The sequence below is a fragment of the Amblyraja radiata genome, chromosome 37, assembly GCF_010909765.2.
Source record: "Amblyraja radiata isolate CabotCenter1 chromosome 37, sAmbRad1.1.pri, whole genome shotgun sequence".
Taxonomy (NCBI): Eukaryota; Metazoa; Chordata; class Chondrichthyes; order Rajiformes; family Rajidae; genus Amblyraja; species Amblyraja radiata.
This window is the reverse complement of record NC_045992.1, coordinates 336,024-363,991: the sequence shown is the minus strand read 5'-3', so window position 1 is coordinate 363,991 and position 27,968 is coordinate 336,024. Positions and strand designations below refer to the sequence as shown.

At 42.7% G+C, this 27,968-nt stretch overlaps 1 protein-coding gene across 4 annotated transcripts; it reads right to left on the bottom strand.

Annotated features, from left to right (window-relative positions):
- Positions 1-121: 121 nt before the first annotated feature.
- samd8 (sterile alpha motif domain containing 8) lies at positions 122-27,968 on the bottom strand. 4 transcript variants are annotated; one of them, XR_004410057.1, is made up of 7 exons: positions 27,907-27,968; positions 15,269-15,850; positions 9,152-9,247; positions 8,382-8,499; positions 7,471-7,621; positions 3,839-4,712; positions 122-3,785 (listed from the first exon to the last, which is right to left on the bottom strand). XR_004410057.1 is itself a non-coding variant. In XM_033012964.1 (6 exons), the coding sequence occupies exons 2-6, from the start codon at positions 15,841-15,843 to the stop codon at positions 4,408-4,410; spliced, it is 1,245 nt and encodes a 414-aa protein (XP_032868855.1). In that variant the 5' UTR covers positions 15,844-15,850; positions 27,907-27,968; the 3' UTR covers positions 122-4,407. The 4 variants fall into 4 exon arrangements, 2 of the variants coding, with proteins under 2 accessions (XP_032868855.1, XP_032868856.1); XR_004410058.1 differs by having other exon boundaries at positions 122-3,732; XM_033012964.1 differs by having other exon boundaries at positions 122-4,712.

Here is a 27,968-nt window from a genome sequence, read left to right as displayed (position 1 = left end):
ATGACTAATTGCAGCCAGGTGCTGGATATATTGTTGCAAGGTCCAAGGTAACTAGGTTACTAGTAATATGTTGCCTGCATCAACCTAGTTGTAACTAGGAAATAAAAAGGCATTGATAACCATGAAATATGGAACAAATTTATTCAGTTGTACACAAAAACATTCTGGAGTTTTTACTAGACGTCAGCAAAAGCTAACAAAAGGCATCATTATAAAGATGGAATTACACAGAGCTGATGCACAGACCTCTGCAAACACTGTTTTACACAATCCTTTATTACTTTCAATTAAGCAAAATGCAAATGTAAACATTAAAGACCTCTGATTTGAACTTGTTAAATAACAGTAATACTGAACAGCACTTTAAACCTATAAGTAAACAGGCTAGAGTTATTTTTATTATGGGGCTTCATGTTTATCCATAGAATTGATAAAAGGTAATTAACTGGGTGCTTGTAAGATAAAAGTTCTGATGTCTAACTTCATGGTTTAAATGAAACACTTGAGTTGTACAGTCTCACGCTCACAAACATCCAGCCTGTACTGAACAATGCAATCTTATTTTAGTTTGCAATCTTATTCAACACCAGACTATTCTACAGCATTCCCATTGATGCCACTGGATCATTTCTCCCCTTCAGTGGGTTGCCACCTATGGGCACATTGACAGGGTCAACACCTCTCAGTTGCAGAGTTGACAAAATATCAAAGGCTTATCCCCACTGTATCCCGCTCACTTTCCTTCACCTCACTCTGTTAATTTGAGCCTGACCAGGTTCTATTTCAAATGAAATGCAAGGGAACATTCCATGCAGAGGTGTAGGAAGCAGTGGCAGGTGGGACTGGCAGGACTGACCCAGTCTCTCAACCTCTGGCCATTGTACAAACCAGAACGCTCACATGCCCATTTGATTCGATCATCACTAACCTATCTGTCTCATTCCTTGCCAGTGATCTTTCCCAGAGTTTACATAGCAGAACAAGAATAATTTGTAGATTTGAACTCAAGGCACCAATGATTAAGAAATCAGCTGGTCCCAGTTGTCAGAAAGAGAATAAATGCATTTCATAATGCACTGGGTTACAAAGAACATGTTTAACTAAAGTTATCCCTTGCCCTGCTCCACAAAGTGCTGTTTGATTAGGCAGGTATCTCTTTGGACAAGGCCATCATTTCAACATCCACGACCCATGAGCAGAATCATTCAGAACTCTTCCCGCCAGCAGCAACAGGGAGCTGAAGAACTCGGAGAAGCCCTAGTAACGGAGGTTTGTCAGATTAATACGGATGGTGAGGAATGGCTGCAGGATAGTACTCAGGCACTGCAGGAATACCAGGGTCACTGTAAATGTCAGAGACCATCAGATGCTCAGTGTGTGAAGTCGTTCTAGGATCATTAGAACACATTACTATCCTCAATTATCATGACTTTCTGCAGCAAAACTGCTGAAGTAGATATCTTGTGTAAAACTGCCATCAGTGTTTGGTTGGGAATGCTGAGTATTCACATCGATGAATCATCTGAGCAAGCTCATGGGGAGAGGAGGAGAAGTAAAGAGCTCCTCATCACAAATGCCAAACATTCACTCCACAGCAGGAGATAGGATGGAATAATTCCTATCTCACTTCACAAACTGGTCAACATGTTAACAAGTGGACAACATTTCAGGTCAAATTCAGTGCAATCACAGCAGCAACCTTTCAGGCAATGCAAATGTTTTACTACTTTGACTACTAACAGAATAAAAGGATTTAAGTGAGTGAAAGAGTGACGCTCAGAGACACTGGCAGGTTTCCTGCACTCTGACTGCAGTTACATCTACCACTTCACAAAGCTGGATGGAAAGGTCAATAAAGCCAGGCTCTGACTCCAGCGGTGAGACAGCCACAGGAATCTCCTGGCAGTAGGAGAGGAGAGAGCGGTCACTCTGCTGCAAGGAGTACAGGCAGTCAGGTGGGAAGGGAATAATTGCAGCCGATCTGTGGGGTGCAGAGAAGTATAAAGGTTTATATTTTGGTGGGAAGCATGGGAAGGGGCAGTCCAAATGAGGGCAGAGTTCTAAATGAGTACAAGAACAGAAAGATGTGAGATGTACATGCACAAGTGTTGTAGGTTGAGATGCGACCCTGGGCTTTAACAATAAAGGTGAATATTAAACTACAGCTCCAGCAAGAGAATTACCAAAGGCATGGATAAGGGTTAGTTGTGGAAAGACAGGAGAGGCTGAAGCTCTCCTTGGAACAGAAATACTCATGACTGTTCTACAGGCAGCATCTTAAATCACGAAGGTCAGAGAGAAACTGTTTTATTGGCAAGCACTCAGACGCAAAGAGTGGTGATGGGCAAGAGAACCAAATGACACAAGGATTTTACAGTGGTGGTTGTGGAAGCACTTCCAGGGTCAGTGGATGCAGATTCAGTGTAATGTTCAAAAGGGTTTGGACAGAGGGACTGTGATGGAGCTTTGCCAGAGACTCAGGCACTGTCAACGGAAGACAAGAATAGGTTGGGCCAGTACTCCAGAGTTCAGTGCAGGCGATGATCTTAAAGGTACATACCAATTCTGATGGTGCCTGACAGGGGAGATGCTGGAATGACGTTTTCCCCATGACTTTGGTTTGCACGTCCAGGTATTGTCATCTGTAAGTAACAGCCCAGTCATTTGTGACTCGGTGCAGGAGATGCTTTTCACCCATATAGTGGGTGGAGACCATCACTGTTGTGTTCAGGACAGAGAAGATTAGATTTTTGGATATTCAGGGAATGAGGGAGAGCAGGATAGTGCAACATGGTGGTGTTGATCAGCCTTGTCCTAAAGAACAAAAGGCGACTTCTGACATTCCAAGTTCTGATATGATCATCTGATCAAATTAACCTGCAAATTACAATAATAAGTCTGGAAGAAACAATGAATATTAGCTGGTTTGTCAGCTTCTTGCAAATATGAAAAGCCATTCCTTCACCATTTTCCATGTTAAACTGTGGCCCGAGGACAGCAAACACAGCCCTAGTCTGCAGGCAAGAGGTGACAAGTGGTACTATCACCTGTGGGGGGACTCTATAGTCTAAACTATCCAAGCATTAATGATAAATCCCATCTCAAAGTCAATAAGAACTACTGAATTCTATAAATTATGGTTTAGATAACATTTTATATTGCAAATAGTGTATTCTAATAAACTACGTAAGTTTGTAAACATTACAAGTGGTTGTCGAGTGTTTTTTCTGAGTACATTCAGTCTGACAATGAATACTGCTTGTCCCTCGAGGTCCACAAAGACACAGCTAGCAAACGGCAGCTCAAAGGGAAATCGGTTACACTCACAATGTAATCAATGTTGCTCCAAATGCTGTTTTGTTTCTTTAGGAACAGATACTTTGTGCACTTCATGGTGACATTGTAGATGAGAATGCATTTTTAAAGTTTCTCCAGAATTCCTACACCTCTTTAGTGTTTCCTCAGACAAGTGCAAAACCAGAGCTCCCTGAAATAAAACCGAGCGAGAAACACACTAGAGGGATTCCTCACACGAACATATCAACGAGGAATACAGAGAAAAACTTATTCTAAACACCTCAAATGCCAATCTTTGAACAAGTCACTGGCTTCATCATTTAAAATATTCGTCTCAATGTGGAAAAAAAGAGCTTATTTGGAATGTAGCAGCAGTACGTCCTGTGGGCTTGTTGTTCCCTCACATCACCATCCTAAACTGTGCCTGGCCTAACCCTAACCCCACCCCAACAGTGCCCGACCACCCTCTAAACTGTGCCTGGCCTAACCTAACCCCACCCAAACTCTGCCGGAGCACCCACTAAACTGTGCCTGGCCTAACCTAACCCCACCCCAACAGTGCCCTACCACCCTCTAAACTGTGCCTGGCCTAACCTAACCCCACCCCAACAGTGCCCGACCACCCTCTAAACTGTGCCTGAACCTAACCCTAACCCCACCCAAACTGTGCTCGACACCCACTCTACACCATACCTGACCCCACCACTAAACCCGACCTGATTCCCACCCTATACTGTGCCCACCCTTCACCCTAAACCCAAGCCCGATACCACCATGAACCACATCATACACTCACTGAAACCCTGCCTGACCTGCACAGCCAGGCACAGATCCCATTACGCGGGGGGGGGGGGGGGGGGGGGTGGATTGCTTCCCTGCCCACAACAAACAGGATTCCTAACTGCTGGAGTCGACATATTGCAGCAAATGAAAAGCACAATTTCAAGTAGTGACTTGCCATGAGTCATACATATGGCCAACTATCAAGGCCTTGGCCCCTTCACATTTACATCTGGCTTGTATTGGCTACACACATCTTGTATACAAAACCAGTTATTTCCATAATCTTTTGTTTGTCCAACAAACCAATTGGTTAGGGCAGATTACTACTTATCCAATTAATCTCTTCAATAATCTTGGTCTGGAAAGTGGCCAACTATATTCATTTGGTACTGCGCCGTTGACATTGCATTCAAAGAATGAAAACATTGGAAACCAAATGCGTGCCCTTCGGCTCTGCTGATAAGCTCGAGTGTTGGCTAGTGTGTGGTAATACAAAAAGAGCCTTGTGGTGATATAAAATGCAATGAAGACATCGATTGAGTAATGTTCGTGTGCAGCAAGGATGAAGAAGATTCCAAACAGGTTCATTACCCAAGACAAGGTGTGCAAGAAGTTCCAGCTTCTTGGTGTATCTAAATGGGGGTGCAAAGGAAAGGTTACATGTTAGGTTGAGTTTTCAGTTTCAGCTCAGTGTCCAAGACCAGTATCCCCAAAACAGAAACAAATATAGTAGGAAAATTACATGAATGATTGACTGTAACTAAAAACTAAGCTGCACCTTGAATGACACAAACGGGCTCTCAGTGCCTTTGTGGTTCATTAAATGATCTCACCTGGTCCAATCTCACCCTATCTCAAAACCCTGTAAATATTTCTCAACAAGTGCTTTTTCAATTTCTTAGCCACCGACTGCAGCCTGTTAAACGGCTTCAGGACTCTCACATCACTCACACCCCCACCTGCCCTGATCTACCCAGCACCAGGGGGGGCACTTTCCCATAACCTACAAGGCAGGAATTTACAATTGAATTCAGAGTGCATACACCAGAATGTCAAAGATCAGCTGAAAAAAAATTTAAAACTTACACTGGTAGGTTTTCAGAAGCAGAGTAAAATTACTTAATTAAAAGTGCCTCAATATTTATATTCAAGGGTGGTAGAATGTCCCTGCACTCTAACCTGGGACAGAAATAGACAATAGGTGCAGGAGTAGGCCATTCGGCCCTTCGAGCCAGCACTGCCATTCAATGTGACAAAACTTTCCCATCACTGCACTTTCCCATCACCAACTCTAGGATCAGATCCTGGCCCAACTCCAGAGAATATAATATAATAGAATAGTATGCCTTTTATTGTCATTTAAACAGCTTGGTTTGAACAAAATTGCATTTTCTACAGTCTTACATTACAAAAAAACCCAAGACCCACACTTAACACAGTTTACATAAACATCCATCACAGTGAATCTCCAACACCTCCTCACTGTGATGGAAGGCAAAAGTCTTATCTCTTCTCTTGTTCTTCTCCCGCAGTCCAGCAGTCCAACTGCAGCGTCGAGGTGAACTGGGGCTCCCGATGTTAAAGCCCCCGGCGGGCAATGTTAGGCCCCGCTCCGTGTCCTTTAAACCCCGCGATTCCGGTGGGAGAAGTTGCCATTGCAGGAGCTCCAAAAAGCGGTCTCCCACCAAGGACCTGTGAGCTCCAGATGTCACCGTCCACAGGGCCTGCGGCCGGAGCCTCCGAAGCTCCGAAGTCGGGTCGCAGCCGCGCGCCACCACAGTTCTCCCTGCTCTGAAGTCGGCCAGCTACGCAATGTCAGGTCCGCAGGCTCCGCGACTGGAGCCCTCAGGTCGGTCCTGGCCGGAGGCTGCCGTCGGCTCCATGATGTTAGGCCCAACAACACCGGAGACCCGACAGGGAAAAGGTCGGGTCCCCATACAGGGAAGAGATTAACGGTTTCCCCCACCACCCCCCCAACCCCCACATATACACAGCTAAAGAAAAATAATAAAAACTAGAGTCAAGACATACATTTAACAAGACAAAAATAAAAAAAGACAGACGGACTGCAGTAGAGCCGCTGCCGATAGGCGTCGCCACACCACTGAGGGGACAAACCCACTCCAACCTCACGTTTACCATCTCATGAAGTCATGCATTGTCAAATGTAGACTTTCCAAAATGCCGAGATTCTGCTGCGCTATTTGGGCACTTGCTTAACCAGGCAGTAGGCAACTAAACTGCAAATTTAAAGCTGACGACATATTCCATACATTAACATCATGTTTGTAAAAGTCACAGATATCGATATGACAAAGGCAGTTAGAGTTTCAACAGGTAGCCAAGTCCACAACTGCATGGCTCCTGGTCTCAATCAGCAACAACAGAACAAGAAATGTTATAGAATTTCTTCCCTCATAAATCATACAGAACAACAGAATGAAGTGCTGAGTGCAGTATATGCCACTGACTGGCGACATTCTGCTCCAGTGATCTTCCCCCTGCACACGCGTGTGAATGACTGACAGGTCATTGTACCCAGTTCTTGGATTTACTGTAATCTAATTGATGTTTGAGAGTTCAATCGTGACTTATTTGTTCAGTAAAATGAGGACAACCAAACTAAAGCAAGCTATATGACAGATTCTGCAATAACTAGGCAGAAGTTACATGGATGTACTCACGTTGTCACCACTGATTTGTGGTGTGTTTAGAACTGCACAAGCATCCTCCCACTTCACCACCTAACCGCTTCATAATAATTCCTTTCATACCTTCTTATTTGCCAAACTTGATTGTGGACAATTTTGAGAAATGAATTGATATTGACAAATGTATTCATTTTATTCAGGGAATATGACAAAAATAAATACTTTATTGCCACTTTTGCACAGAAACTCGAGAAACATATCCTGTTTTAACTCTTACAATTGGTGGAGGCCAATATTTACAGACTACAAGGTCTGTTAGAATTTTCTTATTCTGGGAAGTATATACATGGTTCAGTAAACACAGGATGATGAAGAGGATTTTAGATAGGCACATAGAAGTGCAGGGAAGAGAGGGATATGGATCAAGTACAGGCAGTTGAGATCAGTTTAACTTGTCATCAAGTTCAGCACAAACATTGTGGGCCGTAGGGCCCATATGGAAGCTGTACTGTTCTATGTTCTCATTTTATGGAGTCTCTTTAAAGAAAAAACACAAGACGTTTCCTTGATCTTTCATCATTGACACAAATCCAATATGTGACCTTCCTACTTAAACAGAAGCGTTTTGCACAATAGTGTGAATCACTGCGACAATCATGCTGAAAGTAATCACTCCCCGTTCCTTATAATGGTCTTTGAGTCTGACAGTGACCTAATGAAGGTGAAGTTTAATGCTTACATTCTGTAACAAAGAAATTGAGCATGGTGATGACAACAGTGTGGCCACTGAACATGTAGTCTCCACAGGTATGGACACCCGTTAGTGTCATTCCAAAACCACTCCAAATCGCCAGTGCTCTTTGGAACTTGGCCCACTGGTCCCCATACAACTGAAAAAGAAAATACACTTGCTGAGCAAAGATGGCTGAGCTTCCTGTCAGAGTTGCAGCAGAACTATTAACATGCCTGCAACACGGTCGTGGTAATCTTACAGAGGCCTGGACTTCAGCAGTGGGGGATTCAAATGTAGTTCATTCATCTGCAATAAAGGTGGTGACTGAAAATACCAGATTCCCGCGAGCATCATCTGCTCTACTACCTTCATCAGTGCGGGAATCATCACACACCAGAGGAACAGCACTATGGGACACTCACGGGGCAGTTAGCAACACAGTACATCAGGCCTCAACAATGATGCCCATTTCCTGTACGAGAAGATGAAAAATGATACCAGTGCATCACAACAAATGTGTCAAATAAATATGATGTGGGGGAGCGGCGGGGTGAGGGAGGGGCGGGGTGAGGGAGCGGGGGCAGGGCCAGAGAGGGGCGGGGTGGGGTCGGGGCAGTGGGGGGAAGAGGAGGTGACTGGCCACTTGCACCTGAGCTTTAAATATTCATCAAGCAAACTGCAGGTGCCTGTTCCATGTATATCAGTGTTCGGAATATTTGTTCTTTTTTGAATGCACAAAACTTTATTCTTCACATTCAGCATTTCAAATATTGTAGAAATGTGAACTTTCCATTAATGTAGTGAATAAAATTAATTGCAGTTTTAAAAGCTAAATTTAAAAAACAGTAAAGCGGACTTTAAAACAAGATAATGCATGGCCAGCCCAAGGAGTGGCGGGATGATTTGTACAAACGTACCTTCCCAGAGCACTGTAGATGGTGGCCAGGTACAGAGAGGGAGGTGACAAACATAGTTACACAGCGCAGCAAGAACACTGTCCCCATCAGACTACACATGCGGCGAAGCAGGATAGACCTAACCAAAACACCAAAAAATATCAGCATTACACTTTGTAATTCATTCCCATTTCATCATTACACTCAAAGCTTCTTGTTCAATTGAATTGAATTGATTGAAAGATACAGCAGGGAATCTTCAGCAGTACCTGGTTGAGATAAACAATTTAGTACAGAGGGCATCAGGTTACATACAATGACGTGGTTTTTAAGAAGCATCGTTGGAGAGTGTTTGGTTTCACACAATAAATCCAAAGCAATATTTTCAGAAAATTACTATTCAACACTCTACAGAGCAAGTGTAAAATGCACAATCTCAGCTGGTCAACTAACAAAACATCTGCATTTCATTGGAAAATAAACAGGCACTTCCATTTGCAAGAATAAAGTTTTAGAGCTTCATTGGAATTAAAATGGATACTTTTCCAAAGATTATTTGGTGTTTCTTTAATATCCTGTCTCACAAAGCAATGGAAAATAAGAAGGGTCTTGACAGGAAACGCCACCCATTCCTTCTCTCCAGAAATGCTGCCTGAGTAACTCCAGCTTTTTGTGTCTATCTTCAGTGAAAATATATGGTTTAAGTTTGTCGCAATTCAGCACACATTAAGCTGTGTTTTTTTAAATGAGAGCTCTAAATCTCGAGCACCAAATGTAATTGTCACACGTACCTGTGTTTGTGAAGTAGCAGCAGTAACAACCAGATAATGCAAAGCACAACACCACACACCTCAGCCATCGCAAAAGCCCATGGAATCCTTGGAACACTGTCAACAGAAACAACACAACACAACAACGTGTAAATGTATTTAGAAAGGTATCTACCTGGAGATGCAGTGTTTGGCATCATTTGATCTTTACTGGGAAGTTATTGATTAGTTGCACAACGTGCCCAAAGAGGCACAAGAAACTGCAGACAAGTAGGCATACCTACCTACCTGACCTCCCGGTGGCTCAGCACTTCAACTCCCCCTCCCATTCCCAATCCGACCTCTCTGTCCTGGGTCTCCTCCATTGCCAGTGAGCAACAGCGGAAATTGGAGGAACAGCACCCCATATTCCGTCTGGGGACCTTGCGTCCTTATGGCATTAACATTGAATTCTCCCAATTTGGCTAGCCCTTGCTGTCTCCTCCCCTTCCTTAACCCTCTAGCTGTCTCCTCCCACCCTCCCATCCGCCCGCCCTCGGGCTCCTCCTCCTCCTCCCCTTTTCCTTCTTTCGTTTCCCCCCCCCCCCCCCCCATCAGTCTGAAGAAGGGTTTCGGCCCGAAACGTCGCCTATTTCCTTCGCTCTGCACCCGCTGCTGCACCCGCTGAGTTTCCCCAGCAATTTTGTGTACCCAAGAAACTGCAGATGTTGGTTTACAAAAACACACACAAAGTGCTGGAATAACTCAATGGGTCAGGCAGCATCTCTAGAGAAGATGTCTCGCGGCCCTTCTTCAGACTCACGATATTTTGGGTCAGGCCATTTTTTCAGTTTGAAGAAGTGTCCAAGCCAAAATATCACCTGTCCATATTCTCCAGAGATGCTGCCTGACCCGTGGAGTTACTCCAGCACTTTGTGTCTTTTTTTGTGCCCAAAGGAAATACACTTTCCATGTACAAGCCCCATTCACCACTTTACCATGAGTTTTAACTAACAAAGAAAACAGAAGTGATGTGTAAGTGAAGGTCAGAACACATCCCTATCCTCAGGGACTTCATCAGAGAAATCCAGGCAGATGCTTCAGTTCAACAGTAGAATTTGGAGATAAGCCAGAAGCAGCAGCAGAAAGGGAACTCAGAATTCCAGCAAAAGGATTTTTCTGTGTCATACAAGATTAGATTAAACATACAATGCTGATATCATGGTGAAATGAATGAATTATGCAGTCATATTTTGTGGCTACTCATAGAACATGGAACAGTACTTCAAGAGTTCAAGTTCAAATTTATTTGTCACATGCACCATAATGTGCAATGAAATTAATTTACCATGCAGCGTTACAATTAAAAAGGACATAATATACAACATAATTCAACACAGACATCCACCACGGCATTCCTCACTGTGGTGGAAGGCAATACAGTTCAGACAGTCCTCCTCCTCCTCCTCCCTTGTTCACCCGTGGTCTGGGCCCTGACCCTCCGTAGTCGCCACTCAGGATGTGTCCCACAATGTTTGTGCCAAACATGATGTCTGGCTGAACTTAGATTCCTCTATTGCTATAACCTGATAGGAACCCACAATTCCAGATCATTAGTCCGAACTTCTGTATTACTCTTTCAGTTAGGCCACAGAAAGCTGTTTCCATGCTGTATGACGAGATGCTTCCAGATAGGATGCTTTCTACAGTGCGTCGACATTAATTGTTGTGTCATTGGATACATGCTGAATGTCCTTGGCTTTCTGAGGAAGTAGAGTCAATAGTGTACTTTAGCTGTTGCATCAGGACAAATTGTTGGTGATATTTACACTTAGGAAGTTGAAGCTTTCGATCATCTCCACTTCAGCGCCATTGATGCAAACTGGGGCATATATTCCACCCTGCTTCCTGAAGTCAGTTTTACTGATATTGATGGAGAGGTTGTTGTCTTGACACTATGCTAGGAAACTTTCTCTTTCCTGACTCATCATTGTTTAAGATTCAGCTCATTATAGTGGTGTCAACTACAAACGTTAATGGAGTTAGGATAGAATTATGCCACACAGACCAGAGTATATAATTAGTATTATAAGGTACTGAGAGCGCAGCTTTGTAGGACATCAGTGTTGAGAATTATTGGGGAAAATATGTTTTACCTCCCCTTACTACAGATCAAGAGGTCAAGCACCCAGTTACAGAGGAGCATGCTGAATCCAAGGTTCAGGAGTTTGGAAATGAATTTGGTTGGAATGATCATGTTGAAGTGGACCTATAGACAATAAATAAGAATCTGACATAGGTGTTATCCAGATGTTCCAAGGTTTAGGGCCAGGGAAATGCCACCGGCCTGGTAGGCTAATATGCGATTGATCACACTGGTCCGGGAGCTTGGAATTAACATGCACCAAGACTAGTCTCTCAAAGCACTTCATGATGGTAGATATTAGATCCAACAGGTGGTGGTCATTAAGGTATATGGGCTTGCTTCTCATTGGTACTGGGATGATGGTGGTATTCTTAAAATAACTGGGAACCTAAGATTGGAGTTGAAAAAGGTGAAAGATATTCATGAATACTCCCGCCAGTGGGACTGCTCAGAACCGAGAAAGTCATCTGGGCCTGTTGTTTTCTGTGGATTCTCTCTCAGGAGGGCCAAGGATCTATGCCAGGATCTGTTGTTTGTGATATACATACTCAACTTAGACATAAATGTAGATAGACACAAAAAGCTGGAGTAACTCAGCGGCCCAGGCAGTATCTCTGGAGATGGGTTGATTAGTAGGTTTGCAGGCAACATCAAAATTGGTGGAGCTGTGTACAATGATGAGGCTGTCAATATACAGTGGGATACAGATCAGCTACAGACACACCAGTAGAACACATATCTTCATCCATCTTTCCCACCTCTCCAAAATGCCACCTTCAATAATCCTGGCAATTCCGCTATACTCCTCAATCACTGCAACACGTTCTCCAATTTCAATGAGTGGTGAAAGATCTTCCCTTTCAAGCAGCCAGACCAAACGTTTAGCAACCCACTTACACTTCTTTCACTTTAACGCAGTATCTCTATGAAAGATCGAAATAACTCACAGAGCGGGCAAACATTAGGTTGAAACACCTGCATTCAGTCCACAAGCTTCTCATGACTCATCACTGTCCCATTCATTTTAATTTAATGGAACAGAATTACATTCATGGGCTCTGAACTCTGACAGACTTCTACAGATGCACCATAGAAAGTATTTTATCAGGATACATCACAGCTTGGTTTGGGAACAGCTCCATTCAAGACCCCAAGAAATTGTAGCAAATTTTTGACACAGTCCAGACCATCACACAAACCAACCTCCCTTCTATTGACTCGATTTATACCTCACGCTGCCTCGGCAAGGCCAGCAGCATAATCAAGGACCCGTCGCACCCTGGCCACTCCCTCATCTTCCCTCTCCCATCAGGCAAAAAGTATAGGTGTGAAAACGCTCACCAACAGCTTCTTCCTAGCTGTTATCAGGCAACTGAAGCATCCTACTACAACCAGAGAGCAGTGCAGAACTACAATCTAACTCTTTGATGACCCTCGGACTATCCTTGATCGGACATCCCTGGCTTTACCTTGCACTACACTTTATTCCCTTATCATGAATCTATACACTGTAAATAGATTGGTTGTAATCATGTATTGTCTTTCTGCTGACTGGTTATAATGCAACAAAAGCTTTTCACTGTACCTCGGTACACGTGACAATAAACTAAACTAAAACTGATGATAGGCAAAATCTCCATTCATAATAATGGTTACATTGATTGTATGATCCACAAAACCACAATAAGTTTAATCTGCGTACTACACAGCGGTTCAGGTAAAGTCCATGCAAATTAACACAACGTACCACCTCCCAAAATTGGACATCCCAGGTTGGTGACATCATTCCCTGTTGTTGATATGTAACTCAAAAGGTTGCCAGTTAACAACTATATACTGGCATGGAAATCTCCGGGAACACACACACACACACATCGACTGACCCACAGACAGCCACAGGCAGACACCCTAACTCACTAATTCGGCAACGTAGAGCCTTTAGCCAGCATTTGGAATGTCTCCAGATATTACTGTTAAACAGATAGTTAGGGAATATCTACCAGTTAAACATTCAGAAATGTAAAAGCTAATATAATTTGATTTAAACACTCAAAGACAATTAAACAGATTAAAGCAAACTCAATTAATTTAAAAGACACATCACCTGAAAGTTGCCTCTTAGCTATTCCTTCCCCGTGAAATGAATGGATTCACTGAACCCAAGGCATGTTGACTGAAGCCCAATGGAGTGATGTCGGCATATCATCGGTGACCCCTTCTGAGGAAGCTTGGGACTTCACTGTTCACACATGCTTCCTGACAGAGGTAAATCCAGGATATCATCCTGAATTATATAGGTCTTGTAATAAAACCCATTTGACTAACTTGTTTCCATCAATGACATATTTGCATCAATGACATATTTTAAGTTAGTTAAGTTTAGTCATCATTCAGTTTTTAAACTGACCAGTAACCAATAAAAGGAATTGTTGGCAAGTACACAAAAATGCTGGAGAAACTCAGCGGGTGCAGCAGCATCTACGGAGCGAAGGAAATAGGCAACGTTTCGGGCCGAAACCCATCTTCTGGTCTGAAGAAGGATTCCCATTGTTGGGAAGCAGTTAGTACCTTTGAATGCTACAAGCTATGCAACAGCTCTGAAACCTTTGAAGCTTCAGTTTTATGCACATGATTACCAAAGCGCTAGTCACATGGTCCTTGAAATTTCAATGCGTGTCCTTTATGGTTTTTGTGGTATTTCATAGTTTGCTCTTAGAACAGGAGAATTTCAAGAGCACAATAGATATTTAACAATATGTATCCAATATATTTTCCATGTACATCTTTTTTAACATGCAAATGTTCCATAATTTTCACAAATGGTCCCCCACTAAACATTCGAACATCGACTTCCTGAAAATTAACGGCCAGAATACGAATGCACAAGGTTCATCATCTGTTGTGAACAGAGATGTATGACGACCAAAAACACAGTCGATTCTCAAATGCTTTTTTGAATGCAAAAGACCAAAATGTAGGAAATCTGGAGAATTGCAAGGGCAGAACAGTGGTCAAGCTGTTAGAGCTGCTGCCTCACAGCACCAGACCCAGGTTCGATCCTGACCTCAGGTGCTGTCTGTATGGAGTTTGCACGTTCTCCTTCTGACCACGAGGGTTTCATCAGGCGGCTCCGGTTTCCTCCCACATCCCAAAGACCTGCAGATTTGTAAATTGCCCCAAATGTGTAGGAAACGGATGAAAAAGTGGGATCACCTAGAACTAGTGTGAACGGTTGGCATAGACTTGTTGGGCATAAGAGCCCGTTTCCATACTGCATCTCTAAACTAAACTAAACTTTAATTTCCAAAGATCAGCAGTGCAGCTTCAGCACTGTAAAAATGAGAGAAGCAGTCTGATCCCCATTGCACGAAACAGTGCTCACCAAATGGTGCCTGGCTTGGGTTTAGCAAATCACCAGACAGGAAGCAATGATTAGGACTGTGATTGTCAGAGCAGCAGGTGCAGAGTGCCCAGTCACTCCACATCACTCTGCAGAACAGCAGCTTATACAAATATGGAGAAATTAAATACACTGATTACAGGCATGCTTTCTGTCTGCATACCGTTGTAAAACAGGGAGAGAATTGCAAGAGAAATGCATTTAACATTAATTTAGTTTACATAAAATGCACACAGAGGGTGTTATATGGAAAGAGCTTTCAGACAAAGTGGTTGACACAGGTACAATAACATTTAAAGACACTAGGGCAGGTTCATGGAAAATATAGATTTAGAGGGGTATGGATCAAATATGGACAAATGGGACTAGCATTGAACCTTGGTCTGTAAGAATGGGTTGAGCTGACATGCTGTACAATTCTACAATGATTTAATAGATTAGAGATTGAAAAGCTCCAAAAAGATCAGAGCCTGCTGGGAACAGATTTGCCAGGATGCTTCCGGAGCCCAAACCACAGGTGCTCCATTTTGAATAGGTAACCCACATTCCCCAATGACTCCAGCATGCCTCCTACTCACTTGCATACTTTATCATCACATTATGTAATGCTTACCTATCCAGGAATATGTCTGGTAGGGGTGGATAGGTTTGCATGTCAGGGACACGTTCGTGAACTATTACCATCACAATCGATGTAAACCCGAAGACTATAAACACATAAATAGAACTCAAAATAGTCTTCCAGTATTCGGGGTCAAGTTTTCGTGTTTGATGTTTGTGGTATTTACCATTCTGAAATTGTTCACTATTCGTGTCTCCAACAGAACCACCACTGTCCCCAAAGTGTTCCACACCATTACACTGGCAGTCCATGCCTTGTGAAGTGTTTGTGGCACGTGTAACATTACCAGGACAATCGTCACTCATGTAACCCATCTCTGTTAGGACATCTTTGTGCTGTTTTTGCAGTTTCCGAATAGATACCATTAATCTTTTAATATCACCCAACACTTTCAGTTCTAAAGGTGGGCAGCGTAAATCATATTCAGTCAAAGTTAACAGGGCGACACCATCCAGTCTGTGCTTATTACACAGAAGATCGACATAATCGCTGAAGCCTTCCTCCTTTAGCCACTTGGCAACATGTTTGCTGCTCCAGCGTCTGATATTAAACTGGATTCCCATCATGGTTCAACTGGAAAAAAACAAACAAAAGGTCTTCATTGTGTGGAATTACACATCTGATTTAGCAGAATTTAGTCGAGTGAAAAAATACTTCAAATAATATTACATATACTTAGATATTACACATGTGAAGGTTCCTCATTTACATAAATACTTCAAATTAAGACGTGGTTTGTTCCTTAGGGTCTAGGCCTTTCAAGGATAGAATGTTTTGTACTATAAAGTGAATTCACACTGGATGCCACAAGATTGTGATAATCTCCCTTGCTTCATTGAAAGAAAAACAATCCCATTGTTGGCTACATCACAACAGACAGCCACAATAAAGCTGAAGCACAGAGAACATAGACATGGAATATAGAACAGGATTGGGCCCTTCGGCCCACAATGATTGTGCTGAGTTTGAAGTTAAACTGATTTCATCTGCCGATACAATGATCTATATCCTTCTATTCATTTCACTTCCAAGTGACTATCTAAAAGTCTCTTAAACACCACTATCGTATCTGCCTCCACCACCACCTTTGTCAATGTGTTCCAGGTTTCCACAACTCTCTGTAAAAAAACTTGCCCGCGCATATCCATTAAACTTCTCCCTCTTATTTTATAGATATACCCTCTAGTGTTGGAGATTTCCACCCTAAGGAAGAAAGGATCTGACTAGCTACGCTATCTATGCCGCTCATAATTTTATATACTTCTTTCAAGTCTCCCCTCAACTTTCGACATTCCAGAGAAAACAATCCAAGTTTATCCAACTTCACCTTGTAACTGAAACCCTCTAATCCAGGCAGCATTCTGGTAAACTTTCTCTACACCCTCTTCAAAGCCTCCATCCTTCCTCTAATGGGGCAAACAGAACTGCACGCAATACTCCAAATACGGCCTAACTAAGGTCTTACATTGTTGCATCGTGGCTTCTTTACTCTTATACTCATTGCCCCTAATAATGATGGCAAGCTTACCATACGCCTTCTTTACCACTCTACTTACTTGTGCTGCCATCTTCAGTGAGCTATGAATATGGACTTCCAAATGCCTTTGTGCATCAATACTGTTAAGAGTCTTGCCATTAACTATATGCTCCCCTTACATTCAACCTCACACTTGCTTGGATTAAACTCCCCCTCAATAATGGGATAGATTCCATCAGGCCCTTATCCATCTAAATGCTCTTCAAGAGCCACAGCGCCACCTTGTACTGCACTAGAAATTTATATTTGGATTAGTTGAGAGATACAGCATGGAAACAGGCCCCTCGGCCTACCGAGTCCACGCTGACCAGTGATAATCCCTACACTAGTTCTATCCTAAATATTAGGGACAATTTACAGAAGCCAATTAATGCGCAAACCGACACGTCTTTGAAATGCAAAAGGAAACCGGAACACAGAGAAAGTCCATGCAGTCACAGGGAGAACGTACAAACTCCGTACAGACAGCACCTAGGGTCAGGATCAAATCCAGGTCTCTGGCGCTGCAAGGCAGCAACTCTACCGCTGTGCCACTATGTCACCCTAATTCTCCATACTGATCTCACTGCTCTCCAAGTCCTCCTCAGTGAATACAGATACAACATACTTATTTACAACCTCATCTACAAGCATTGATACCTACACTCCTTTATCCGAGCGGTCCAACCTTCTCCCTGGTCACCCTCTTCTTTAACATACGTATAAAAAGCCTTTGGATTTTCCTTAATCCGACTTGCCAATGACTTTTCATTGCCCGTCTAATTGCCCGCTTGAGTTCTTTCTTACTCGCTTTATATTCCACATAAGCCCCGTCTAACACAACTTTCTTAAATCTGACATTCATTTATTTTTTCTTCCTGACCAAGTTTACAACCTTCTTGGTCATCCACGGTTCCCTTACCGGAACATGCTGATCCTGCACTGTGATCAGCAGTCACCTGGCCAGGCTTGTTTCCGAATACAAGGTCCAGTATGGTCCCTCCACGAGTCAGATATCTACATACTGTGTAAGGAAACCTCTTGGATACACCTAAAACATTTGGCCCTGTCTAATCCTCTTGCACTAAGTACCAGTCAATATTGGGGACCAAATTAACATTTTAAAACCATTTTCCGCATCCCATAGAAATGGCACACCCATTCCTGCTGCAAGCACTAAATCTAATTCGACCAGACATGCATTGAGCAAGATGATTAGTTGAGCTTAGAGATACAGCAAGTATCTCGGTCCTCAGCATGGATACAAGCTTATTGGCTCAGTGAGGCTACGCTGACCATCGATCACCCGTTCACACTAGTTTCATGTTATCTCACTTTCCCATTCACACACTACATTGTAGGGGCAATTTACAGAGGCCAATTAACCTACAACATATAAACCTGCAATGCCTTCACGATGTGAGAGAAATCCAGAGCACCCGGAGGTTGTTATAGGGGGAACTTGCAATCTTCAAAAACACCACCCAAGGTCAGGATCGAACCTGGGTCTCTGGCATTGTGAAGTAGCAGCTCTACCAGCTGTGCCACTGCATTTTACAATGAGTTCATATTTAATGGACCTTTGGATTTCTTTTTCCATAAACACTACCAAGTTTAAAATGCAAATATTTGTGTAAAAATATCCGAATGTACTACAAAAGCAATGCTAATTGTTTTTTAGTTAATCTAATTCAAAGCACTAAACACAGAGTGAACAACATCTCTTGTATTAGTTTCTGTCGTTTATAACTCAGTCCAGCCCTGCTGAACAAGTAACCAACCATTCCTCAGTCACAAATATCATGTTAAGCATTAGAAAATCAGTATTGTCCTGCAGCCAACAAAAATGTTATGGGGAAACAAGGAACTGTAGATGCTGGTGCATAAAAAACAAAGTGCTGGAATAACTCGGTTTGACAGGCAGCATCTCTGGAGAGCCACATGGTCTACCCCAACACATTTCATACTTCCAAGATGGAGCGTAGATGACCTCATACTCTTCATGTCACAAAGATTTCTACAGCTATCACTTGCCGACTCCTCTCTCACTTACATAGAAACATAGAAACATAGAAATTAGGTGCAGGAGTAGGCCATTCGGCCCTTCGAGCCTGCACCGCCATTCAATATGATCATGGCTGATCATCCAACTCAGTATCCCGTACCTGCCTTCTCTCCATACCCTCTGATCCCCTTAGCCACAAGGGCCACATCTAACTCCCTCTTAAATATAGCCAATGAACTGGCCTCGACTACCCTCTGTGGCAGGGAGTTCCAGAGATTCACCACTCTCTGTGTGAAAAAAGTTCTTCTCATCTCGGTTTTAAAGGATTTCCCCCTTATCCTTAAGCTGTGACCCCTTGTCCTGGACTTCCCCAACATCGGGAGCAATCTTCCTGCATCTAGCCTGTCCAACCCCTTAAGAATTTTGTAAGTTTCTATAAGATCCCCTCTCAATCTCCTAAATTCTAGAGAGTATAAACCAAGTCTATCCAGTCTTTCTTCATAAGACAGTCCTGACATCCCAGGAATCAGTCTGGTGAACCTTCTCTGCACTCCCTCTATGGCAATAATGTCCTTCCTCAGATTTGGAGACCAAAACTGTACACAATACTCCAGGTGTGGTCTCACCAAGACCCTGTACAACTGCAGTAGAACCTCCCTGCTCCTATACTCAAATCCTTTTGCTATGAAAGCTAACATACCATTCGCTTTCTTCACTGCCTGCTGCACCTGCATGCCCACTTTCAATGACTGGTGTACCATGACACCCAGGTCTCGCTGCATCTCCCCTTTTCCGAGTCGGCCACCACTTCAACCAATCTAACAACTGTCTCCAGACTCCTATATTCCATACTTCCAAGTCTCACTCATCTAAAGCTTGGATACATGTAAAGCTCACTGCCACCATCCTAATTACCAACATGGTATTGTTCAATCCCTGTGACTGGATAAACTGAGAGATTGGGAATTTGAAGGATTGAAACTAAACTGCTTCCATAGAAACATTTATATTTTAAAAATACAGTCAAGAGTTTGGGTCACATGAGATGGCAATCCCAGTTGTACTTAGTCTGAAGAGTAAAGTTAAAGGAGCTTACCTGACCTTACGTACAGCTCAGCTCAGCCTCCTCACTGAAGCCTCACAAGCTAAAGCTCAGCACTTCAGCCCAAATATCTTCAGTCTGAAGAAGGGTCTCGCTCATTCCTTCTCTCCAGAGATGCTGCCTGACCCGCTGAGTTACTCCAGCACTCTGTGATGCTGCCTGACCCGCTGAGTTACTCCAGTACTCTGTGTCGACACACAGCTAATCTCAATGCGGCTGCTCTGAAATACTCGAGTGATTACTGTGGCAAAGATCTATATCCAATTAATTTCTTGCATTTATGCCAGAGGACAACCAGGTCAGTCTGAGAAATATGTTACTCTTACCAAAGAGTAGCAGTCACTAGCTTTATATAATCCAATTCCACCAATGAGAAACACACACAACTCTGACGATAGCCCACTTGACTTGAACTCTTGACTGTACCTTTTAAATATAAATGTTGCTGAAGATGCAGTTTTGTTTCAATCCGACTTTTGCACCTGCACCTGTACATAAACCAGGATGACACAGCTAAACATGCTCTGTCAACTCTAACCTCTACCTTGCTTTCAGTTACTGCAAATCACTCCTGATTCACCCATTTCTGTCCGACTATTAAAGGCATCACTTCATTTGTTTCTAAATGTACATCTGTCATCTTGCAGAAAATAGGATGTGCTATTTAGAAGCATAGTACAAATCTTAATTCAGAATTAACATTAGGTATTTGATCCATGTAAAATTAATTAATTTGCAGGTTTTTAAATGAAAGTAGTTTAATTGAGGTAACATTCAGTATTTCCAATCCTTTCTGATATCATAATGTAACCATAATCTTCATGTGAAGTTCATATCACATACTACTCAGCAGGGTGGTGAAAATTGCCCAACGCATCACCGGTTCCTCGCTCCCCTCCATTGAGTCTGTCCAAAGCAAGCGTTGTCTGCGAAGGGCGCTCAGCATCGCCAAGGACTGCTCTCACCCCAACCATGGACTGTTTACCCTTCTACCATCCGGGAGGCGCTACAGGTCTCTCCGTTGCCGGACCAGCAGGTCCAGGAACAGCTTCTTCCCTGCGGCTGTCACACTACTCAACAATGCACCTCGGTGACTGCCAATCACCACCCCCCCCCCGGACACTCCTCCCACAGGAAAAACACTATGACTGTATGCATGTAATTAGATTTATTTATTGAAATCATATTCTATGTCGCTCTTCCAGGGAGATGCTAACTGCATTTCGTTGTCTCTGTACTGTACACTGACAATGACAATTAAAGTTGAATCTGAATCTGAATCTGAAATGCTATTAATATTTGCACAAAAACAATGCAAAAGTGGGGCAATGGTGCAGCCAGCATCCCCTTACTCCTATCTTTCACAAAAACAATGCAATTCACTGTGGGGCACTATTTAACCACTGCCTAGAACCTCACGTCACTCTACATCATCCAAACCCATCTCGGTGGATTTAAACGGTGCCCAGAGTAGGATTGCCCTTCACTCAGTAGAAGGTAAGGGTACAAATTTAGGCAACAAAACTGTCTCACAATGTTGGTTTTGGTACTAAATAAAGGTAAGGTTAAATTGAAACCAAGGCAGTCATAATCCACACAGAGATAGAACAATACCAGAGGTTGTGGGGAGACGTTAAAAGTGTATAAAATGATGAGAGGCATAGATAGGATAGACAATCAAAACATTTTTTTCCCCAGGATGGAAATATCAAATACTAGAGGGCATAACTTCAAGGTGAGAGGGACAAAGTTTAAATAATAATAATAATAATAATAATAACTTTATTTATAAAGCACTTTAAACAACTACAGTTGCCACAAAGTGCTGTACATGAGAAATCATGAACAAAAAGCTATTACAAACAATTAAAAACCATTAAAAACCGTAAAACGAAGGACTATAAAAAACACACTAAAAATTAAAAGACATTAAAAGCACTAAAAACAGGAGCAATGCCTCAGCCAGTGTCGAAAGCCAAAGAATAAAAATATGTTTTTAGGGAGGATTTGAAGATGGACAGTGAGGGGGCCTGTCTGATGTGCAACGGCAAGGTGTTCCAGAGTGCCGGAGCAGCAACAGAAAAGGCTCTATCCCCTCTGAGCTTCCGCTTAGACCTTGGTACCTCAAGGAGCAGCTGATCAGCTGACCTGAGGCACCGGGCAGGAGCATATAGGTGGAGCAGCTCAGAGAGGTAAGGCGGGGCGAGCCCATTCAACGATTTAAAAACAAATAAAAGAATTTTGAAATGAACTCGAAAGTGCACTGGGAGCCAGTGTAGGGAGGCCAAAATTGGCGTAATGTGCTCCCTCTTTCGAGTTCCAGTCAAAAGGCGAGCGGCAGCATTTTGAACAAGATGTACAGGGCACGATTTTGTCTATGGTTAGCAGCTATTCACTGATGCAATCAGCTTTCAGTATGTTGATTGATATGCCACTCTCAGCCAGAACTGACAATGGTATTCAGTACTATTATATCAGAGGATTATTAAAGCACACACTGACTGTACTGTTTCAGCAACTCTGGCCACTTTGTTCCAAAGTCCCCTGGACACGTAATGTTCTAATCTGTGCCTAAATGACCTATATCTTCAAAATTCCTTCTGAGCAAAGGGCAAAAGATAACATTATCTATTGCACAAACACTTCTCAGCATCCTTTGTCCATTTAGCTCATGAAGGAATTTGTGGGACTTTGGAACAGATTGGAAAGGTTGCTAACACTAGGTGGTAGACAGGAGGAACCCCACACAGAGGTAGCTGGCTGTTGTTGTTGAAGGTTTCAGCACCTCATCTCAGGAAGCCCACCCATCAGAAATTCAGAAACATTCAACTCCACTCTCAACGCCTAAGCAAATGAAAAAGCCAATGGCTGCCATGCAGTAAGACATCATTCAGACATGGGATATGTGACCAGAACATACAAACCAAGACTGCTGCAGATGGCAAGGTCATCTCCAACAAGAAAGTGTAACCACTTACCTTTGGCATTCAATAACATCACCATTGTAGAGCTCCCCCGGCATCAACAGCCTGGGGAGGGGCAATTGTCACCACTGATCAAAAGCTCGCCACATGGCATAAATACTGTGAGAGCATTTATAAGAGCAAGTCAGAGACTGTGTACTCTGCAGCACATGCCCTATCTACCTACTTTCCACTGTCTACGTAATACAGCTCAAGCAATAATCAACAAGGTGGCAGCATCCAGGACATGCAGCTTGCTTGGCTAGTTGGCTGCTCACCATCCTCTATTTCTAGCTGCAGTGCACTGCTGTTACGCACTGAGGCTGCTCCGACAGCACCTCATAAACACGGTGACCTTCAGCACCACAAACAAGGGCTTCAAACACATGGGAACACCACCAACAGGATAAATCCCTCCAAGAAGCACGCCATATTAAAAATATATCATTGATCATCACTGGATCAAAACCTAGAAACTCACAACCCAACAACATTACGAAGCATCTTCACCAGGTGAACTTCAGCAGCTAAGGTGCTCACCACCATCGTCCACTTACACAAGCACAATCATGGCTAGGCATTAATTGCTGGCATTGCCACTGATGGCCACATCCCATAGAATGCCAGGAACGTTTGGGAAGTTAGGTTACATTTCATTTGATGGAAACATTGAAAAGCATATCTGGGCATATATTTTTCTAAGACTGACAATTTAAACCAGCGCATTAAAAGTCACGGGAAATGGCTGCAAATATTAGTAACTAGGACCTATTTTAAAAGCAATAATGACAAAGGTACTCTGCAGCAAATTATAATTAATCTCCATTCAAGGTTAGACTCATTCTTTGCAAACCAGTTCCCACTGCGCATTATTCTGTCACTAAATTTAAAGGTATCTGTAATATAAATGGAATGTACCATTTAAAATGCAGAAAAAATCTCAAAAATCCACTCAAAAATTAGTATCAACCTACAAATGCCATCCAACAGCAAGAACTGGTTTAGGGAAAGCATCATATATATTTTATAGTCAGATAATGTCAATGTTAATATTGTAGTCTTTATACAGAGTACAGTGTATATAACTTCATATGCACAATGGGGAAAGAATGTCAGAAGTAAACAGCAATTTCTGTGTGAAGCCCAAATGAACATGCCACATGCTGGAACAAATACACTGACTTACTTGTAATAATTCTACAAAAATCCCTCCACATGTAGTCTCATGTGGCTTTCACTGTGTGGGTCTGAATGCATGGTGTGGATGGTCTATCTCATAGTTGCTGCAAGCCATGAATTGGTTCTTAGCATTTCTAGAAGCTATACATCAAAATATTCTTTTTTTAAAACTGGAAAACTCCTTTTTACAAAAACTAGCCGAATTAAACCATATTTAATTATGACAAAAGTCAAACCTATTCCAGTCCTGCATGGGGTGCAACAATAAAACTGATCCAGTCACGAGTTTGAAATTGACAGACTGATGAGAACATTGCCATTGAGTAAGCACTGACATACCACACCTTGAGTACGTGTTCATGAGTTGGTGCAGCTGTGCTGATAAATTGCAGCCTTTTTGCAAATTGACAGCATCAGCTACTTTTATGGCTGGGTACTTCATGCAAATGGCAGATCCTGCATGCAGTGTAAACACTATCCACCACAAATTTGTTTTTAAACACTTAACAATAAAATAGCATTGACAGCTGTAAGCAAAAGGCAAAAAGCAGAACTTGAGGGCAGGAATCTCGTGATTAAACCCAGTGCCTGTGCTAATGAAGGGAGGAATAGGATAGGACACATGAATGAGGCGGCTGAGGAGTTGGTGCAGGGGGCAGTGAGTCAGATTTTTTGACCGTTCAGATTTCTGAGGCAGAGGTGACCTGTAAAAGAGCAATGAGTTGCACCTGAACAGGAGGGGGGCGATGCTACAAGGGAGGGTTTAAACTAGATTAGCAGGGGGTTGGGATTCAAAGCAGTAGGATGTCAGATGAGAGACTGGAGGTTGTTATTAAAGTCAAAACGAGCAAGTTCTGTTGACAAAACAGGTAGGAGCATAGCAGGGAGCAAAGGCTATTGGATTTATTTGCATTTACTTTAATACAAGAGGCCTGTCAAGCAAGACGGATGAACTCACAGCATGGACAGGTCTGTGGGACTTTAGATATTATAGCCAATACAGATACATAGCCAAGGGAGATAGACTGGCAGCTAAATGTTCCAGGGTTCAGGTGCTGCAGGCAGCACAGAGTTGAAGAGAGGAGGAAATGTTGTATTTTGATTTTATTAGAACATTACAACAAGTCTGAGGCAAAATTGCTGAGGGATCATCTAGTGAAGGGATGGAGCTGAGAAATAAGGGGATTATCACCTTGTTGGGATTGTACTGTAGGCCTCCAAATAGTCAATGAGAATTAGAAGAAAAATATACCAAGTAATTGCAGACAGCTGAAAGAACAACTGGGGTGGCACAGCAAGGGATTTTACCTTCATTAATATAAACTGGGACATGGGGTTAGATCAGGTGGAATTTATTAAATATGTTCAGGAAAGGTTTCCTCGGGCAATATAGAGAGGGTCCTACTAGGGAGAGGCAAATTCACTGGAAATAAGACTGAGGGATAGGATATACGTGTTATTGGACAGATAGGGACTGATTAGGGAGTCATCATGGCTTTGTGCGTGAGAGACCCTGTTTCACAGATTTGATTTGAGTTTTTTTAACAAGTAACCAAGAAGGCTGATGGGCCCGGGTGGTAGATGCAGTAGATGGTATTGTATACCGTGAAGGATATTATCCAGAATGACATTGATTAGCTGGGTAAGTGGACACAGTCATAGGATCGTAGAGCACAGAAATGACCTTCAGGCCAACTTCTCCATGCCAACCAACATGCCCCATCTAAGCTTTACTCCAATTTGCCTGCAGTTGGTCCATATCCCTCTAAACCACTCCTTAGATATTCCTGTCCAAGTGTCTTAATGCTATTATAATATCTGCCTCAATTATCCACTCTAGCAGCTCATTTCACCCTTGAAGTGAAAAAGGTTGCCTCTCCGGTTTGAATCAAATAAAGTTTAATTGAGATGAGCACAAGGCATTGCATTTTCATACGGCAATGCAGAATAGGACTTAATATAGTGAATAAGAAGGCTTTTGGCTTGCTGGCTTTCATCATTAAGGACATGAATATTGAAGTAGGACATTATGTTACAGTTGTACAAGACGCTGGTGAAGCAGTTGAGTTTTCTTACCGAGGGTTGGGGAATGAAAAAATATAGGGCATAGGTTTAAGGGGAGAGAGGAAAGATTTTATAGGAACCCAAGGGGCAACTTTTTCACTTAGAGAGTGGTGCGTATATGGAATATACATTTAACTGGAACAATATCGGAAAGGTTTAGGGGATATGAATGAAACATGGGCAATGAGACTAGCTTAGATGGGTGCCATGGTCACATGCAAGGATTGGGCATTGGGTTTAATTGGATAAGTATATACCTAAAGCAATAAATTAGAGACCAAATTTCCTGCCATGAGCAACTCCACAAAACCTTTCAGTTATCCACAAAGCAATGGTCAACAGTTTAGTTCCGAGATACAGCATGGAAACAGGCCCTTCACCCCACCGAATCCTCACCGACCATTGATCATCCGTTCACACTAGTTCTACGTCATCCCACTTTCTCATCCACTCCTTACATTAGGGGCAATTTACAATGGCCAATTAACCTACAAACCCACATGTCTTTATGATGTGGGAGGAAACCAAAGTACCTGGAGGAAACCCACGTGGTCACAGGGAGAATGTGCAAACTTCACAGTTAGCACCCGAGGTCAGAATTAAACCTGTAAACCTAAAAATTGTGTTAGGAAAAAGTGTTTAGTACCCAGCCACAAAGACTGAATGTTAAGTTCACCATTTTCACATTAACATCTTTTAGACAACATATATTGAGTATGAATTTTAATTCTAAATCATTATTAGCACTCAAACATTGTGATTATAATCCAAATGTTTACGCGCGTAAGCGCGTAAGCAGCACCAAGGACACTCAAAACATATTTTTGAAACTGCCTTCTCAAATGAAAGCAATACCCAACACGTTTTGGTAAATAATTCACAAGATTATGTTTTGAAAATCAATTCTGCAGGTTACACCTATCTAGTCCAAACCAAGCTGGTTACATACTGATCTGCATCAAGCAGTGTTTTGGATTGCAGAAACGCATGATTACAAATTCACTGCTTAAACAACGTTCAAATTAACAAATACATTTTTACTGCCAGTAACAAATAAACAAAGCTTCAACTGTTGGCCTGAAATGACTGAACATTAACTGTCTTGCTCTTTGTCGAGGTGAAGTCAGCCCTGTGAGAGTTTCCAGTGTTTTTGTTTGTATTCAAAACCTCCAGATAAGCCCCAACAACATCATCGAATATATCCCTGTAGTTCACACGGTACATAAATAAAACACTTGCTAGGAACAATAAATAGCTGTAGCTTTTGATCAAAGGGTTAAATATTGAAAAAGTCGACCATTTATCTTTGATGCTGCCTGATTTGCTGAGTTTTATCAACATTTTTTGTTTCTGTGATAACTCTTAAAACCTGTCTGCAGATACAAGAGACTGCTGGGTTCCTGTTCATATCTGCCTGACTCACCCGTTGAGTTCCCCAGCACTTTGTTTTTATTCGGCTATAACGTGTGTGGCTGTCGGTATAAACATCGGTGAATAGGCTTCACTGTTTAATTTACTTAAATTTTAAATCAGGTCAGTGTTCCAGTTCCAGGATTAATTTCTGACAAAGCTCAGTGAATGTCTTGAGCAATCACATTCATGCCAAAGTCTCCGGCAATAAACACGAGCAACACGTCCACTCACACAGGGGAGTGACCACTCCACCACCGGCCTGTCCGGAACCCCGCGGAACCCTGCTGACCCCCGTCCCCCACACCCCTGACTCTAGCCCTCGACCTCCCTTAGCCCCCCCTCCCCTGAACCCTTCATCCCCCCCGCGGGCCGGCGGCTGTCACTTACCCCACCGGCCGGTTCAGTGACCGGGCCCGTCAAGCGCTCACTGCGGACCCGGCGCCGCCTCG

Coding starts and splice junctions, on each gene's coding strand:
- samd8 (XM_033012964.1), bottom strand. CDS start 15,843: ATGATGGGAATCCAGTTTAATATCAGACGCTGGAGCAGCAAACATGTT. Junction 7,622..8,381: donor ATCTACAGTGCTCTGGGAAG/GTACGTTTGTAC, acceptor TTTCTTTTTCAG/TTGTATGGGGACCAGTGGGC. Junction 4,713..7,470: donor CAATTTCTTTGTTACAGAAT/GTAAGCATTAAA, acceptor ACCCCCATTTAG/ATACACCAAGAAGCTGGAAC.